The following is an 18209-nucleotide window of genomic DNA, read 5'->3' as shown; positions in this document are numbered from 1 at the left end:
GGGGACAGTAACTGCTGAGATAAAAGCTGCCATCTGTGATAGAAAACCTTCCACAGTTTTGGAGGCAGCAGAAATTGCAGATAAATATATTGAGTCAAGGGCTCATGCAGGGCACAAACCGCAGGGAAAGGGAAATGATCCTGTTCCCCATGTTAAGAGGGAGGAGGGGTCTGGGAATAAACCTAACCCCAACTTTGTTAAAAAACATCAAAGGAGCCCAGATTTTAAAATCTCTTACCCTAAGGGAAAGCAGGTAGTCTGCCATCACTGTGGGACTCCTGGCCATATAAAACCAAATTGCCTCAAACTTAAGGTCACCCCACAATCTGCACCCAGAACCCCCATAGTAAGTGCCAGTGCTACCACCATGAGTGCTAATGCTAACACCATGATCCCAGAGGAAACAGTACAGGAGCAGATGGCTTCATAAAGTATAGTAGGACTGAGTATTGGTAAGGTAGTGAAGAATTTAGTAAGACTGCTAGAGTGAATGGCACTGAACGTACAGGCTGAAGGGACATGGCATCCTAGGTCACATTGATTAAGGAAAGCTTGGTAAGGGAAGAAGATAGACTTCCTGGCAAAAGTCTAAATATTTTAGTTTTGGCTCAATTTTCTGTGATTGTGCCCCTGATTAAAGTCCACCTTAAGTGGGAGGATTTTAAGGGTGAAATTTCATAGAATCATGGAACTGGAAGTGACCTCAAGAGGTCATCTAGTATTATCTAGACCATCCCTGACAAGTGTTGTCCAACCTGCTCTTAAAAATCCCCAATGATGGAGATTCTACAACCTCCCTAGGCAATTTATTCCCGTGCTTAACCACTCTGACAGTTAGGAAGTTTTTCCTAATGTCCAACCTAAACCGCCCTTGCTGCAATTTAAGCCCCTTTCTTCTTATCCTATCCTCAGAGGTTAAGGAGAACACTTTTTTTCCCTCCTCCTTGTAACAACCTTTCATGTACTTGAAAACCGTTATCCTGTCCCCTCTCAGTCTTCTCTTCTCCAGACTAAACAAACCCAATTTTTTCAATCTTCCCTCATAGGTCATGTTTTCTAGCCCTTTACTCATTTTTGTTGCTCTTCTCTGAACTTTCTTCAATTTGTCCACATCTTTCCTGAAATGTGGCACCCAGAACTGGAAACAATACTCCAGTTGAGGCCTAATCAGCACTGAGTAGAGCAGAAGAATTACTTCTCGTGTCTTGCTTACAATACCCCTGCTAATACATCCCAAAATGATGTTTGCTTTTTTTGCAACAGCATTACATTGTTGACTCATATTTAGCTGTGATCCACTATGATCCCTAGATCCCTTTCCACAGTACTCCTTCTTAGGCAGTGATTTCCCATTTTGTATGTGTGCAACTGACATTCCTTCCTAAGTGGAGTATTTTGCATTTGTCCTTATTGAATTTCATCCTATTTACTTCAGATCATTTCTCCAGTTTGTCCAGATCATTTTGAATTTTAATCCTATCCTCCAAAGCACTTGCAACCCCTCCCAGCTTGGTATCTTCCACAAACTTTATAAGTGCTTGTTTCCCTCTATCATTTTAGCCACATTTAAGCGGTTCATGTTATAACATGCAGCCAGAGAGAGTATGGCCCTGACTCACCGGCTGTCTGTAGACAGCAGGCAAAGTTGTGGGGGTGGGGAGGAATGCCCTCAGTCCTTTGTCTATTGAGAGTAGTAGCTTCTGAGAAGGAATTTGAGGCTTCTTCTGCTGTGCTGGAGTCTGCGCTAAACTTAGGTGAGACTCAGAAGGAGTTTGTAAAGCTTAACAAGATGTCCCTTCTCTGGACAAGGACAGGGGTTGCAGCTTAGAATATAATACCTCAGCTGGGGAAGGAAATGGTAGATTTTTTGTATAAGGAGATTTGTTATATAGGGAGGTTTCCATAGGGAAAAAGCATTGTCCTGGTGAGGTTTGCAAGCAGGTAGTTGTGCCTGAGAAATGCAGGAGAGGGTTTGGATCCAGTCCAAAAGCAGGTAAGGCTGGCCTTATTGAAGCACCACAAAGAGGTATTTTCCAACTGGTCAGGTTTAACTGACAAGATTATACATTCCATTGAAATAGCAGGGCCACGCCCTGCTCCTAGCAAGGCATATTGTGCTAAAGGGGAAATGCAGAAACAGATCCAGGAAGAGGTAGATAGCATGCTGGAGATGGGAGTAATTACTAAAGTCCCTGGGTATCTCCTGTTGTGACAATACCTAAAAAGGATAAAGCCATGAGGTTTTGTGTGGACTTTAGGAAGCTAAACACTATCACCTAACCTGATCCATACCCCACACACCAAATAGAGGACCTACTGGCTCTGTTGGGGAGTGCAAAATTCATAATCATTACTCATGAGTACCGGCAAATCCCCTTAGATGAGCATGCTCAAGAAAAATAAGCTTTTATAGTCGAATATGACTTATATGAGTTTAAGGGTATGCCTTCTGGATTAATCAGTGCAGCAGTTAGGTTTTAGAGGCTTGCCAATGAGGTGCTCAGGGATTATAAACATTTGCCAAGACCTATATAGATGATTGGCTATTTTCAGTAGTTTCTGGAAAGACACTTGAATCACATGGAAATTGTGTTACAAAGGCTTGAAGAAACCAACCTCACTGTCAAGGTCTCCAAATGCAAAATGGGGATTGCAGAGGTATACCACCTAGGACACAGGGTGGGCAGTGGTTTTGTTTGCTCTGATCCTTTAAAAGTAGAAAGCGATTAGGAACTTGCCTGCCCCACGAATCCAGAAGCAGGTCCAATCCTTTATTGGTCTGGCCAGCTATTACCAGAGATTTATAAAGAGGTTTAGTGCCATTGTGGCCCCCCATAACAGACCTTACAAAAAAGGGGAAACAAGACTGGATGGTATTGACAGAGGCTTGTGAAAAAGGCTTTCAGGACATAAGAGGCATTGTCCAAAGAGCCTGTTTTGGCCAGTGCTGATTTCAGCAAATCAATTATATCATGCACTAATGCTTCTAACATCAGGTTAGGTGCGGTCCTAATGCAGAATGGGGTGGGAAACAAGCAACATCCCATTGCCTTCTTGAGTAAAAAAACTAACCATACTGAACAGAACTATGCTATCATTGAGCAGGAATGCTATGCCATCGTTTGGGCTGTTAAGCAACGTAAACCTTGTTTGTGTAATAAAAAAATGTCAGGTTTTAACAGATCACGCTGCTTTGACATGGTTGCACTGAGCTAAGGGAACCAATTCTAGATTACTTTGTTGGAGTATAGCCATACAGGAATTTGATATGGAAATAATTTGTTTAAAGGGAAAGCAAAATGTAGTGGCTGGGGTTATTCTGATGCATATTCAGGAGCGTCAGTGACATCCTTTCTTACACCTGTTTTGCATTGGGGGGTATGATGCTGGCAGGTCAGTTGCCAGCTTGTGCCAAGGCTGCAGGCATTAGATAAGAACTGACAAACTCATAGCTGGAGACCAGACCAGTTCATGTATGTGTTAATGTTGCTCAAAATAGGTATTATAAGAATGTATTTAGTGTTTAGACATGAATGCCCCTATCATACCTTGGAAACGCTATGTGCACGGAGGCTTGTCCTATGGACTTGGAGACTGAATGAAGGAAATAAAACAAAGACACAGGAAAATTGTCCCTTTCTTTTCTATTTGAACTCTCACAGGGTCAGAGAAACCAAACTGAAGCCAGAGATCCCCCGGGGTAACTCCTTGGTCTGCCCTGAAAAACACTTTGAATTGACAGATCATTACAACTCTGTCACTCTTAAGATTTAGATTGCAATTAATTTGTTTATATGTTTCCTTGCTCTAACCTTTCAATAACTCTCATTTATTTTTCCTAGTTAATGAACCTTTAAGTTAGTTTATTACAGAATTGGCTACAGGCAGTGTCTTTGGTGTGAGATATAATATACAAATGGATCTGGCGTAAGTGACTCATGTCTTGGGACTGAAAGCAACCTGAATATTTTGTGATTTTTGGTGTAAGTGATCATTTATCACTACATCCAACGTGCCTGGGTGGCAAGACAGACTGGAGAGTTTAAAGGGAGTGTGTGTGGCTCCATGGCGAGACTGTTATAGTGATCCAGGAGTTCACATTTGTTACTGGCTTGATGAAATCGAATTATAGAACATACCATCAGTTCGGGATGTCTGCGCTGTTTTTGACAGTCTGCCCTGAGGTAGGTATTCACGGTTGTGAGCCACTCCAGACAGTATGACAACTACTTCTGGCTATAATTTTCTAATACCCGGTATTGGAAATGGTAATTCATTTTTAGTGTGAATATTTGTCAGTGTTCTTGATAGGTGAGATGTGCATGTTAACCAGAAGAATTTCACTAACTAGATATGAATTTTGTTTAGGATAAGGTGCTCCTTCCTCAAAAATTCTAACCATACTGCTATCACCCCACACTCAGAAGTCAAATTGAATCACATTATTTTAATTCATCATTGTTGACTTCAGGGGATGGCACAATAGCAGAAATAAGCATCATATGATGTTAGAAAACCTATATCTACCTTTTTAAAAATAATCTGACAGTGGTATCATATGGGCTAATACGCCACACTTCCTTACCAAAATATACTTTAAAAACCATCATCCCCAACTTTAATATAATTACATGCTCAAAAACTTCATTAAGACAGAATTAAGATTGTCCAGTGGTACCTTGGGTCCTTCCAGAATGTGGAGAGTGGCTAAACTAACCTCTGAAAACCAGTAAATATAACGTTATGGAGTAATTAAATCAGAACAAAGTCACTTTTATTCCCTGAGTGTCTCCATGGAGATTTACACTGGCATAGCTAAAGTTTTATAATTATACCACTATAATTCTGCAAATTGATTTTCCCATATAGACAAGCCCTTAAACCCAGAAGAGAGATTAATTAATAATAAAAAAAACAAAAAATGCATCAGCCTATTATTAGCCCAGTTGGCCCAACAAAACAGAAGTCATAGCTCCAAATAATTTTACGTCAGAACTGAATGCTACATGTCAAAAGGAAGCAGAAAGTCAATAAATGTCATACTATTGATTACGCATATAAGCAAACATGTCTTCTATTACATCTAAAGGAAGGAAGTTTCAGGGGTTTTTTCTAGTTTACTATCTCTCACATGTAAAAATGTTTTATTGCCTTAACTTTTAGTGTTTAATACCATTTTGGTATGGTCTCACACTTTTTCCTTATCCATTTCAATAATGCTTTCATTTAATACAAAATTATGACAAGCTCAGAAATCTGCTATTACAGCTTCTGTGTTTGCAGCATTAGTTTACATTTGGGTGTGTAGTTCTCTTTAAATGATGAGCTGTTCCTTATGTAAATAAAAAACAAAGGTCAAGCTCACAGGGCTGAGGAAAAAAGTTCTTGGGGAAAAAAAGAAAAACTAGTGCAGATAGTCTATCACTACAGGGTTTTGTGCATATCTCAGGATAACATTTACTCAATATGGCAGTGTGTGTTAATTATGCCAGCTATACATTACTATGTAAATACTAATGAGCGCTATTCAAGGTAGAGATAAAATTGTATTTTTAATACCTGATACACACATCAGAAGCTAATGAAAGAAACTAAAGCTACGATCCTGCAAATGCTTATGAATGTGAGAAATTTTCACATGTGAATAGTCACACAGAGTTTGCTTATCTGTAAAGATACTCGTGTATAAATGTTTGCAGGACCAGGGTCTAAATTGATAAATCTTTTTCATAACTGGCATGTCTAAGGGCCAACTCCCACAGAAGTACTGAGCACACACAACTCCCACTGAAGTTTTAACATATTCTAAACCTGTGGCTCTGAAACTTTTTTTTACTGGTTTGTTTTATTTTGGAATATAATCTCCAAATTGTATTCTGTGTGTGTGTGGGGGGGGGGGGGAGATCTGGAACAAATTTAGTAGAATAAAGGTGTTGCCACTCTGTTGGCATACACCTTGCTAACAATAACATTGATTTAGATTATGGAACATGCTGGGAAAAAATGGCCTTCCTACGAAACACACCATAAGTGTAAGCAACCAGTCAGCACGCCTCCAGACATGTTGCGATGCATCCTTGCCACTGGATAGTTAAACTGTGAACTAGCTGAGAACTCCTCACCACTGGGTCCTCCTCCACAGTTGACAAGATCCTGCTGTTTTCTTGCTCCTTTCACTACTCTGGCCAGAATGCAATAATAAATAATAATAATAATAAAAGAATCTGGCCCATAATATGTAATGCAGGTGTGTAAAAATAAATGCAGTATAAAATAAGAAATGATATATTCTACTAAAAAATTCATCAGGGTGAACTTGTACTAAAGAAAATGGTAGATGATGCCTGTGAGCATCAGTTTACAGTTTTTACATACAAGTCACACATATAAACTGCTCCTTGAATGTCTGCCACTGGTGTTCCATTTCCCATGCTGCCCAGGCACCAGTCAGAAAAACTGCAGGATTTTGAAGCAAATCTAACACCGCAGCAACAGTGGAAGCAACATAAGTAGAACTCTTACTCAGTGGAGTAAGATGACTTGCATTGGTAATAATGTGTGCTCAGAAAGGAGGAATGGACTTGGTCATAAAAAAGTAGCACCAAATCAGGGAAGCACAGAGATCAAAGGATACCAGAACCAATCAGCAAAGGGCAAAAAGGGAAGAAGGGATACAAAACAATTGAGAGATGAAAAAATGGGGACTAAGAGAACAGAGACAATATAGGAAGAAGTAAATTTAACTGTTGGCCACAGTTGTTTGACGGATTACACGATACAAGATTGTCTGGGTCCTCCTCACCTTGAAGGTGACAACACTAAACTTGTAGCTGAACTCCCTTGGTACTGAAGGAAGAAGAAGCCATAGAAACTTTAATCAATCACAAAACTTATATCAAAATGAAATTAACATTCCATCTTACATATAAATGTTAGTTAATAAGTGTTTTCTCTTTCTCCTTAAGCAACAAGTAGGCAACTCTGAAAATGGTATGATATGGGAAGTTATGACGTTTAATAATAATAATAAATAATAATCATATTAAAAGAAATGCTAAAAATACTTTAGTAAAATAATTACACTAAAAGGGAACTGCTGCAGAAGCAAAATTGGTAGTGAGCAGCAGCTGCTGTGCCAAATCAAAAAGAAACTAAAGATGAAAGATTTTCAGCATGAACATCACAGGTTAAGGTGCTGGACTGTAACTCAAAGTCACACAATTTAGGCTTTAATTAATATCATCACTAAAAATAGATTTATAAGTAAAAAGCAGAGGAATAAACCCTTACAGGAGCTTGGAAACTGAGTCTTGGGAAAGCAGTCCCAAAGGCCAAGAAAAAGAAAATCATACCCACAAACATACTCCACCATATCATGCCCTGTGCAGATAACTTCAGTCTTTCTGGTAAAAACCATCTTCGCTAACATTATGGTGAGATTCAGTTTTGGGTAACTTCAGTATTTCATAATTTTAAAATACCAATATAGAACACTGTCCTCAAAGCTACTAAAATATGCAAGCAGAAATCTGATTGGGTACATTTGTTAGTTTTCCTTACCTTTAAAAATAACAGAAACAATAGGATCCGGTTTTCCAAATTTAGTTTTAGGGATATTGGTAGCAGATTCCACAATCACCCGAAGCATTGTTTCAAAACTTGGTTAAACCACTGCTGTCAGAAAAGGAACTTAAGAAAGTCTGTACTTCAGATGCCCTGTGTCCTCCTCCAGACTGAAAAGCTAGGAGGAGGAGGAGGCAGCAAGGAACAGTTTGCTTACAGTGAAAAAGGGCTGATGGGTGGATCTATGACGGGCTAGTTACTAAAGGCTACAGAAAAAAAAAAACACTACCTGTAAACTGACACCATAATTCCTGTGCAAAGCAAGCACCATCCAGTGAAGTCGGTTATGTGACAATGAAAAATGTACAATGTAAACAGTATATAAAAAAAGCCTGAGCATATGAACCTCATATAAGTGATCAGGGAAAGAGGAGTATATAGCTTGCAAAAATTAAACACAACCCTAGTAGTCAGACACACCACAGCTCCCTCTTAACTATATTTCTGAATATACCATGTCATTGAACTTTATAATGGTCTACACTTTTCTCATCTTTGCTTTCAATGTGTAATGTTTTAATATATTTCCATGTTTCTTTCCTATTTTGTAAATCCACAAAATATCTACTCTCCAAAACAGTTTAAGTACTACCCATTCTATAGGGCTCAGGTTTTTAATAAACCTCTCTTATACTGTGTAGGCACTATACATTCTGCACTTAAGAATTGCACTGTAATATAAACATTTGTTCAGCCCCTCTAGGAGCAATAATAAAAAAGAAATATGTAATAATATGGTGTCTGAAGAAAAATCTGAAAGTTTTTAACCCAAAAGGAGAGAAGACCTTGTCTATTGCTCAGTGACCTGTAAGTGATTGCTTTTAACCAGAGAAAACTAGGGAGTGGAATCCACTGAAATGAAACCAGTCAGAACTGGTGAATCAGAAGAACAAAGAATTGGCTATACCAGTTCAAACCATTAGTATGTTTAGTCCTGCTTCCTGTCTGATGTTTCAGAAGAAAAGAAACCAAACCAAAATTACACAATATATCTATTTGTACAATAAACGTACAGGAAGATAAATTTCATCCTGACCTCTGCAAATATCACATTATGCCCTGGAACCTCAGAACCTCTTATTTTTAGCTTGTATTAACTGCAAATATTATTGATGGTCATTAAATTGTCCAAGCCATCATATTGTACTTGCTGACCTTTATATAGTTAATATACAGAATGAACTACATCTATTGTATGAGGTACGGTAGTATTTCATTTCATTTGGTCTACATGAACTGGCTGTTCATTTCCTTAGTTTCTTGACCCACCTGGTTACTATCTGGTGGGAAGCTGAGAAAAATATTCAAGAGCATAGATAAATTTAATATTATCCATGTGGAAATATACTGATGCAAATACAGATTTCTTACTGTAACCGTCTAGAATGCAATATCAAGGGGATTTAAGCAAGAGCATTCTATTCCAGAGTAGACCAGTAACAGAGCTCCAAGAACCAATTAAAGTTACCCTTTTCCCCAACTGGTCATACTGTAAGAGTGGAATGTGTAGCATGCCTAAGCACAAAAAATGTTACAGAAAACATGAGTTTTAAAATAACTGTAAGGGTCCAAGTTTCCTAGAAAAGAAATTAAACTCTGAGTTATACCTCACCCCATTATACTTACACATTGCAGAATCTATATCACAAGCCTGATTCAATTCCACTGCAGTCAATGGAAGTTTGATTGGGCTCCCCCAAATCAGCAATATTTATGCATAACAGCACCAACCTTAGCTGCTGCCTAAACACTCTTCTTTTATAAGCCAAAATTAATTTAACTCCACAACACAAGTTCACTCCAGAGTAAAATTTAATTTGAAATCTCAGTGAACAAAGGAGCATGTTCATTTGCAATTTTTAAAACTAGTTTTAAGGGTTGAAAAGAGAAATCTCCAAAGCCAGACTTTAGACATTTAAGATGGCATTAAAAATCCTTTACATAAAATAGTATGTTGGATACCTAGTTTGTGACCCCGTTTCTGCTATTTGTATTGTATCGTTGTAGGTGACTCGGAAATTTCTCCCTACAGCTTGGTGGTGTATAAACACAGGTGTCTGGTCCAGAGTAGGGGTAATCACTTTCCTATATTGCAGTTATTCATTTTTCAGACTGACATAGTGCCCAGATGATAGACAGTTACCAAACCTCCAGGGGGCAGATATGATCATATGGATTTATTATTCACACGGGGCACCCTGGAGCTGCTAAAGGGAGATTACTCCCTTCCCTGCCTCCTCAGCCCCTCCCCCGCTCCCTTCCTTCCCCGTCCCTCCTTCCTCCCCCAGCCCTTGCTCCCTTCCCCTTCCTCCCCTCTCTCCACTGCTTCCCTTCATCCCCTTCTTCCAGCCCCCAGCCTTTCCGTGGCTGCTCCCGCCCCTCCCTGCTCTCTCCCCTGCTCCATTCCAGCCCCTCCCCAGTTCTCCTTCCGCCTCAGTCCCTTACTTCCCTTCGACCTCCTCTCCTCAGCCTCGCCCACTCTGCCGTTCCGCCCACCGCAAGCCCTCCGCTCTCCCCCCCCCCGTACCTTCCCTCTTCCCTCAACACCGTCCTCCGTACTGCCTGACCCTTTAGGGACCCCGTAGCTCACTTCCGGCAATGACGGAAGTGACGTTGACGAGCCGCGGGATTCAAACTCCCGGAAGTGGAGGTGTGGTTGAGTGGAGGGGGATTTATAGCGGTGTTGTTGCCGCTGCCGCCCAGGTAGGTGGGGGTGTCCCGGTGCTACTGCCGGAATGAGCCTGCGGCGAGGTGGTAGTGGCGACTTTGCGGACCTGTATGTAGCGGTCTGAGCCCGGAGCTCTCCCGGCGCGGCCCCGGGCCCGCACGGCTGGCGGTAGACGCGCAGCGAACCGCTGCTCCCGGTGGAGGGGCGGGCGGCTTCCCTATGTCCCGCGGGCCCCGAGCTTCCGTGGAGGCAACCCCCCCGATCCCCTGGGTATGGACTTGTGGCTAGTGACGGCCTCTGCCCATCGCTCCTCGAGCAAACCTAACGCCCCCTGGTCAGGCTCGCTGCTCCGAAGCCTCGGGCCGTGGTAGGCGTGACAGCAGCGGCTCGGGGTTCGCTCCCCTGTGGCGAAAACTGAGCATCAGAGGAGACAAGCGCTGGAGCGGTGCACAGCGCAGCCCCAGACAGACTGGCTCAGGGGCATCTCTTGAGGAGCTGGGGACGCCTGCAGTGGAGGGGGAAATTGCGATTGTATCTAGACACCAGGTGCGCCCCCATTAAGATCTTAGCCTTTGTTCAGCAGTGCGTCTTGAAGCTGACACCGGTGAAGTGGTGCAGGCAGTTCTGCTGATCATGGGTTAACTGACAAAGTAGTAAAGCATTGTAACTGTGTTGGCCCCAGGGTATTAGAGAGACAAGATTGGTCCAATAAAAGTTAGACTAACTTCTGTTTTTTGAAAGAGCCAAACTCAAAAGCTTGTCTTGCCAACAGAAGTTGATTCAATAAAAGTTATTCTCTCACCTGCCTTGTCTCTCTAAGGTAGTAAAAATACCTGTGTCCTAGACACCAGTGGTTACCTTATTGATACTACTAGTCCAAGTGCACCCTTGTAAAACAGACAAATCCTCTTGTAGACAAAGCACTACAAGCTGAAAACAAAGAGAAACTATGAAGCTTCTGACCAGTCCAGAGACAACACCCTGATGAGAATTATAGCTCCTTTCCAGTATCTAGGGTTGTGGATTGACCTTTTCACCAGGAGAGTGCTGGTGTGCCCTTCATTCTTTTGTAATTTCTGGTTAATAGATTTTGTCTTCCAGTTAGATCTTGGTAAATGTTCAAGTTCAGAGTTAGAAGTAACTGAAGACAGATGTGCCTACCCTTTTGCTCTTAAGGTGGGGGGTTTGAAAAATGTATCAGAAACATTCTGACAAAACACTTTTTCAGTGGAATTTGCTGCTTAGTCAAAAAGTGAAATGTTCCATGGGTTCTGTTGGAAGTGGCACTCTGTTTCCCTTCAGAGAGAACTTCAGAATGCTTTGTTCTCCATCAGTATCAGAACAAAACTAGCTTTCAAAATAGAAAAACCCAGTCTGTTAAATGGAATTACTGTTTTGTGCCCAGCTCTAGTAGCTATGAAAGATAAAGAAGGTCTGGTTCCATCAGTTAGCTCCAGGGACAACTTCCTGCTGAAAAGAAGCCTCTGTCACTCTTACCTATAGATAATGGGCCTGCTGGTATTTCAGAATGCTTTCCTTGATACTTATCTTTTGGGATTTGTCTCTGATTTAGAGCGAAGATGTGAAAAAAATTATTTAAACTTGAAGCACCACCTCTGTCTAATCCCTGGAAGGAACTTCTTGTCTGTCCACTCCAAAGCCTCTTGGCTCCTTTGAGTAGGGAGGATCTCTGCTACTCCAAAACCCATCAGATTGGGTAAGGGATAAATAGCCTCTGCTCCTGAGGTTAGATTTCCAAAGCAATAGTGCAGAGCACTGGAGCTATTCTCATTAGCAGTATTATTTATTTGTATTAGTGTAGCACCTAGAAGCCCGAGTCATGGACCAAGACCCCATTGTGCTAGGTGCTGTACAAACACAGAACAAAAGGATAGTCTTTGCCCCAAAGAGCTTGAAATCTAAATATCCTGCTTTCATCACAATAGTATCTGAAAGCCTCCAGTAGTACATTGTGATGTAATTAACATCTGTCACGCATTTTGGTTTGCCCTCTTATCCACTCCCCGAGGGAGAACTGCATGTGCAGTGTAGTGTAGTGTTTTGGTTCTGTTTTCTGGGTTTTTAAATGTACACATTGCTATGTGTGTGTAAGCCCTGGCCTGCACTACAAAATTGTCAATATGATTATGTTGCTCAGAGGTGTGGCAAATCCACACCCCAGAGTGATGCAGTTATACCAAACTAACTCCTGGAGTAGACAGCACTATGTCAACAGGAGAGCTTCTCCTGTCGATATAACTACCGCCTCTCAGGGAGGTGGAGTAGCACTCCCGTTGGCGTAGGTGGCATCTTCACTAAGCACTACAGCGGCACAGCTACAGTGCTATAAGTGTAGACAAACTCTTAAAAGCGGCAAGGTTGAAGAAATGTGCCTTTCTCTCTGAGCAGAAGGGGCTCGGTTTCTGGTGCTCCTTAATATCTGTGGGAGTTTGTTCTGCAGTCTTAGACCAACAATGCAAAGGTCGGTCTGTCTGCACAGATGAGCTTTACCCTTATGGAAGAAAGTTCCATTGTGTCTGGGGAGCAGAATTGTTGATTTTGGTCTTTATCATGGAGTTCTAGGTCATATACTGGGCCTGGGCCATTAAGTACTTTAAAGAGAAGAAGGGGAGACCTTGAATTTAACTGGATATTCAATGGGAAACCAGTGTAAGGAGTGAAGGTCAGTTTTGTGTGCACGGTAACCTGAGGTGTTGCTGAGGCAACATGCTGAAGTGTTCTATAGCTATTGAAGTTTTCTAAGGGCTAATGGTGCCATCCCCAGGTGTACTCCGTTGCTGTACTCCAGATGGGAGGTGACAAAGGTGTGTATAACTGAGGCTAGATCATTGTCCACCAGGATGGAACAGTCACAAGCCAACCAGAGTTGACAATTACTCACAGGTGCTGCTATGTGAGCACTTAGTGTCAGTGAGAATTCCAGAAACAACTCTTAAAGTACTATGGACTGAACTGAGCAAATGTGGATGTCTGCAATCAACCAAAAGAGACTGCACCACGGATGCAAATTCTTTAAAGTGCTTTCCTCAGCCCACCAGTATAACCTCTGTCTTGCTTGAGTTCAGTTTCAGCTAGTTGCTATGCATCTGTTACCTGATCTCGTCCAAGCATTGGCTTATCTTGGTGGTAGCAATACTATCCTATGTGGTGAAGGATTAGTAGAGCTGTGTGTCATATGCATGTTGCTGGCACTTGAGATCGTCATCTTACCAGTATACCTAGTGACTGTAGATGTTGAACAGGACCAGAGAAAATTGATCCTTGAAGGTATCCATGAATGAGAGGTCTAATGATGGAGGGGCTGTTTCCTGTCACTATTTTTGGGATCTGACACTCCAGAAAGGACTTGAACCATTTTAGCATATTCTCTTGGACCCTTGTCACTTCTTTCAGGTGAGACAGCAGAATCCATTGCAGAGAAGTCCAAACAAAAATTGAGAATGGAAGTCTGCCAAACATGCTTTGATAGCAGGAGATCATCCCTCAGGTCCACAAAAGATGTTTTCGTCCCATGTCTTGGCCTGAATCCAGGCTGTGCCACATTTAGGATATTTGCTTTGTTAGGCAAAAAGATTCTTTTCCGCAAGAATCAGGCAAGCACAGACAGTACTGAAGGGGGTTTATTTATGGTACTGGGAAGACTGACAAGCAGCTTCAAAAATATGGTGCCGTAATGGTCAGTTATATACATTCTCTCGTCAATTCATTTGCATTTATCTGTACATACAGAGACAGACATTGTTACAAGTCAAGAGAGAACCCTGAACAAAGATTAAAAATAAGAACAATACATACATATAGAGGTCATCCTAATTACATCAAACACCTATGACTACCTTGCGGGGGAAGGAGGCGGGTGTGTGTGTGTGGGCAGGCGGGGGGAGGGGAGGATGGGGGGTTTAGGGATGAGTGCTTACAGATATCCAGTGGGCTGTGAAGGGAGGATTTATTCTGTTCTAAGAACTAAATTACTGGGTGGGCATTAACCATATAAGCTTATCAATTGTCAGTGCCATTTGTGCTACTGAAATATTCCTGCTTGTTTGTGTGGGCCCAATCCTGTTTTCCTGACTGAACTGTCCCTTTCCATGGGCACAAGCTTTGTTCCTTCTTACCGATAAGCTGAACTAAGTTATCATGTATTGACAGAAACTATGTCCTTGCTTCTCAGCAGTTTCTTTTCTGCTGGCTGAAGTTTAACTCCTTCCTGACAGCTTCAACTAGATGAACTTGTAGCTGGCCTTTGGCTGCAGTCTAAGATTCAAGACCATAGCTTTGCTTCACTTCTCACTCATTTCACATTTGCAAGGTTACCTCTAGGAGCCATAAGAACTAAAAACTTAATTAAATGAAAGCTTAATTTGCAGAAGCTGGTGTTTTGGTTCTCTCTCACCGGGGTATGTGTGTTTTCAAGCCCTGCCATCAATGATAACCTATAGAAAAATAGCTTATAGTAAAAATGCTTTGCACTTCTATAGTACCTTGTATCTGGGAACCTCTATTGAGACCAATGTTGAGACACTGCACACACATTTGTGAAGTAGTATTATCTTCATTTTACAAATAGGGAAACTGGTTAATTCAGTCTGTGCTGTGCAGGAATAGAATGCAATCTGACTCAGTCCTGAGTTTTAACCATTAAACCATGATTTTATCAAACTTGTCTAAAGACTTATTTTTTTTACTAGGTCTCTAGCAATATCTTTAATATGTAATACAGGAAGGGACATAGCTATGTATACATGATTCTTTTGTTTGTTTTCACAGAACGCTTGGAGGATGACATCAAAGGCCACCAAAGATATAATTACTGGCAAGTGGGGATTCAAATCTAGTAACTCCAAATCTGAGACTGAGTTGGAGAAGTATAAAAGAGAGAATGCAGCCCTCAAAAAGTCAATGGAGGAAATTATTAAAGGGAAAAGCAAAATGACTGATACAGAAAGGAATAGACTTTTAGAGGTAATGTATACACTTTGACTTTCAGGCTTGTTTCTATGATGCCATAATTGCACAAGATAGCATTTCTCAACAAACGACTATTCTCCTTGTAACTTTAAAATCAGATTTTTAAAATGTAGTATCCCAGTGTGATGCACTCATTCTTAGGTATTTGTCAGTTGTGCCTGCGCTAATAAATTCCAGGTTATTTTACAAAGTGGTTAAATACAGAGGCCAAGGGCCTCAATGAGTAGCCAATAAAACATGTCCTGTAATGTCTTAATGCTGTTTCAATGTTATAAAAATGTCAGTCATTGGAGTATTGCCTGCAAAGATCCCTATTTTGGATGATATAAGCACTCTTGGTGAATGAGATGAGAACTCACTGAATTGCATGTCCATGCACCTAGTCTGTATTCTTGTGCTCCCATTCAGATTCACCTAAGGGGATGCAGCCTAGTAAAAATAGCACTTAAGCTAAGTTTTTGGCTTTCTTGCCTTTTAGTCTTGTGGCTCCATTGAGCCTTTCCCAGCTCTACTCAAGTCTTCGTTGCTAACTTGAACTAGAAGAAACAGTCCACCAGCTGCAAGCTGTGTCCCTCCTGCAATGGCACCATGTCTTTTGACTGAAATATAATCGGTGTCTTTTTTGTTGTGAAAGAACACGATCCCAATAGGTGCTCTGTGTGTGATCTTCACCAACTTCACTCTGAGTGAGCCACATTAAAATCCATCTCCTGGACACCCTCTCCACTTCTGCTTCAGTCCTCCAGTGGCTTCATAGTTTCAAGTAGCTGGGCTTGAACCTCTGCCTTTAGTGGACAGAAACATGTACAAAAGTGAAATGATGCACACGTACATATTAGAAGACAGGGTAGAACCCATTAAAGTGCTGTTCTAATATCCTAATGTCAGTCATCAGTAATTGAAGATACAGTTGAGTGAAGCACAGTTTAAAGCTGAAAGACCAGATTGTGTAGAGCCAGGATTTAATGGTCTCACTGTCAGCTGTTCTTCACTGACATCACTTATGTTTGGGCGGGGGGAGGGGGTTTGGTGTGTTTTTGGTGGTACTTCTTGTTTTTGTGTTGGGTTTTGGCAAGCTAAATTGCCACATGAAAAGGCTCTACTTACTGTGCTCTAATGGGATGTAAACATGAAAGGAGCTTCTCAGTCTCTAAAAAGTTACTGGATGCATAAGAAATGTGCCAAAGAAAAACGCTTCATCACCAAAGACTCCTGTAGTTCTCATGGTATACATGTTTCCAAATTTATACAATTTGGAAGAATACTTGAATGGCAGGAGTATAGGTACCTACCAAGCCAATGAGATTTTTGTTGCTCATGTCATTTCCATGGTTACATCCACCATAGAGTCAATTAGTATGTATGTTTTCACATCCTGTAACTATATTCTAGCTTGTCTTGAGTGGTAACACTAATAATAATTTTTTGACTAAAATTATTGCATGTGTGTTAAAAGTTTCAAGTAACCTCTGTAGCATTCTCTAGTTACAGTAAAACAAATATTCTCAACTGACTAAAAGTGGGTCTTTCAACATTCAGAAGTGAATATCAGTTTGGACTCTTGTGGACTTTCCATCACATTTCTGTGTGATAATTTTTATTGGCTTATCTACGCTCTTGTTTTGCTCCATGTAGAAAATACTTGCCCTTGAAACTGAAAAGGAAAAATATATCTGTCGACTTGGGGAGAAGGAAAAAGAAATCCAAAGCCTACAAGACAAGCTTAAAACCAGAAATAAAAGTAGTGATGTCACTTCACTACTTAGTCAACTTGAAGAGAAAACAAAGGAAGCAGAGAGGAGAGAACAACTACTTAATTCCCTGTCAGAAGAGATGGACCATTTGAAGCATAATTTATCTACAGTTACTGCAAGATGCTCTGAACTCGAAAACCGAGCCAGCACCTTCCAGTTGTCCCAGGTACATGTTGAATAAGTACCCTAATCATTTATAAGCTTACTTTATAATTCTTTTTTGGTTAAACACTGAAATCCATTCTGCAACAAGATGCACTGATATACTACTTCCCTTTTTCTAAAAGGTTTTATGACTGTATATAGCAGTAAATGGAGTAATCCAGCTAGTTACTGTCTGAGGGATTCTCCCCTTTCAAGCAGTTCTTTGTGCTGTCATAGCAGCTTAGAAAGATCCCTAAAAGCCCCAAATCTAGATGGATTGTTCCCCAGCACTGGCCTTGAGCAAGGCAGCCTACCCTCACCTGCAAGATCCTTGCCACAAGCTATGGTGTAGAGTGTGTGGCTGAAGGCATGAGAGAGAGTGAGGGGCTGTGACTGTCATGGATGCTGCAACGGCCTGTGCTGAAATTCATAAGGCAGTCGGAGGGACTGTCATAATTGAGACATGGATCAGGGTGTGTTTGAGCATCCTGGAATCCCAGTGCCACGAAGGTGACACAGTCACCTTGACGCCCCTCTCGCTGAGCTTCTGTAATTTGGGAGAACAACATAGTAAAATCTCATTCAGTGGGCAAGTTAGTGCTAGAAAGGTAAGGGAGGTGTAATTAGATTTGTAAAAATCTACAGAATCATACATTCAGTGATGTCCCCCTCTGCAACCCTGGCCAGGAGGACTTGCTGTTGTCCTCCCCAGGTCCTCTGGTTGGTGGAAATGTTGATAACGCAGTGCTGTCAGAAATGGGTCAAGTTAGGGTTTTTGAATGATACCCATCTCTCATGAACACAATGGTACCAACTGTGACAACCCTAGAATAATTATGTCGAGATATATAGAAAAATGTTTAAAAATCAACTTTTTTTTTTGATAATTCTAGGGAAGCTGTCCTTGACATGTAGGCCTGAAAACATTAATTTGTCAGATGATTTTGAAGCACATGGTATTTCACACATAACCGGTGTGATGAGGCCATCCTTCAAGACCTAGCCATGCCCAATAAGAGATGGTAGTTTCG

At 41.2% G+C, this 18209-nt stretch overlaps 2 protein-coding genes across 4 annotated transcripts in view; one reads left to right on the top strand and one right to left on the bottom strand.

Moving 5' to 3' along the window:
- The window catches only part of MYOF (myoferlin), a 104797-nt gene extending 97027 nt beyond the window's left edge, over positions 1-7770 (bottom strand). For both annotated transcript variants that reach the window (XM_054033985.1, XM_054033986.1), the window contains exon 1: positions 7561-7770. In XM_054033985.1, the coding sequence (XP_053889960.1) occupies positions 7561-7648 (88 nt within the window). In that variant the 5' untranslated portion in view covers positions 7649-7770. The remainder of the gene's footprint in view (positions 1-7560) is intronic.
- Positions 7771-10152: 2382 nt separating this feature from the next.
- The window catches only part of CEP55 (centrosomal protein 55), a 34654-nt gene continuing 26597 nt past the window's right edge, over positions 10153-18209 (top strand). The window contains exons 1-3 of one of the 2 annotated variants that reach the window (XM_054035066.1): positions 10153-10326; positions 15080-15274; positions 16916-17200. In XM_054035066.1, the coding sequence (XP_053891041.1) occupies positions 10222-10326; positions 15080-15274; positions 16916-17200 (585 nt within the window). In that variant the 5' untranslated portion in view covers positions 10153-10221. Of the gene's footprint in view, positions 10327-11931; positions 12009-15079; positions 15275-16915; positions 17201-18209 lie in introns of those variants that run through there. The other variant, XM_054035067.1, reaches the window with a different exon arrangement.

This window comes from Malaclemys terrapin, chromosome 7 (genome assembly GCF_027887155.1).
Source record: "Malaclemys terrapin pileata isolate rMalTer1 chromosome 7, rMalTer1.hap1, whole genome shotgun sequence".
NCBI lineage: Eukaryota > Metazoa > Chordata > Testudines > Emydidae > Malaclemys > Malaclemys terrapin.
The sequence above is the reverse complement of the archived record's forward strand: the minus strand, read 5'-3'. Positions and strand labels throughout refer to the sequence as shown.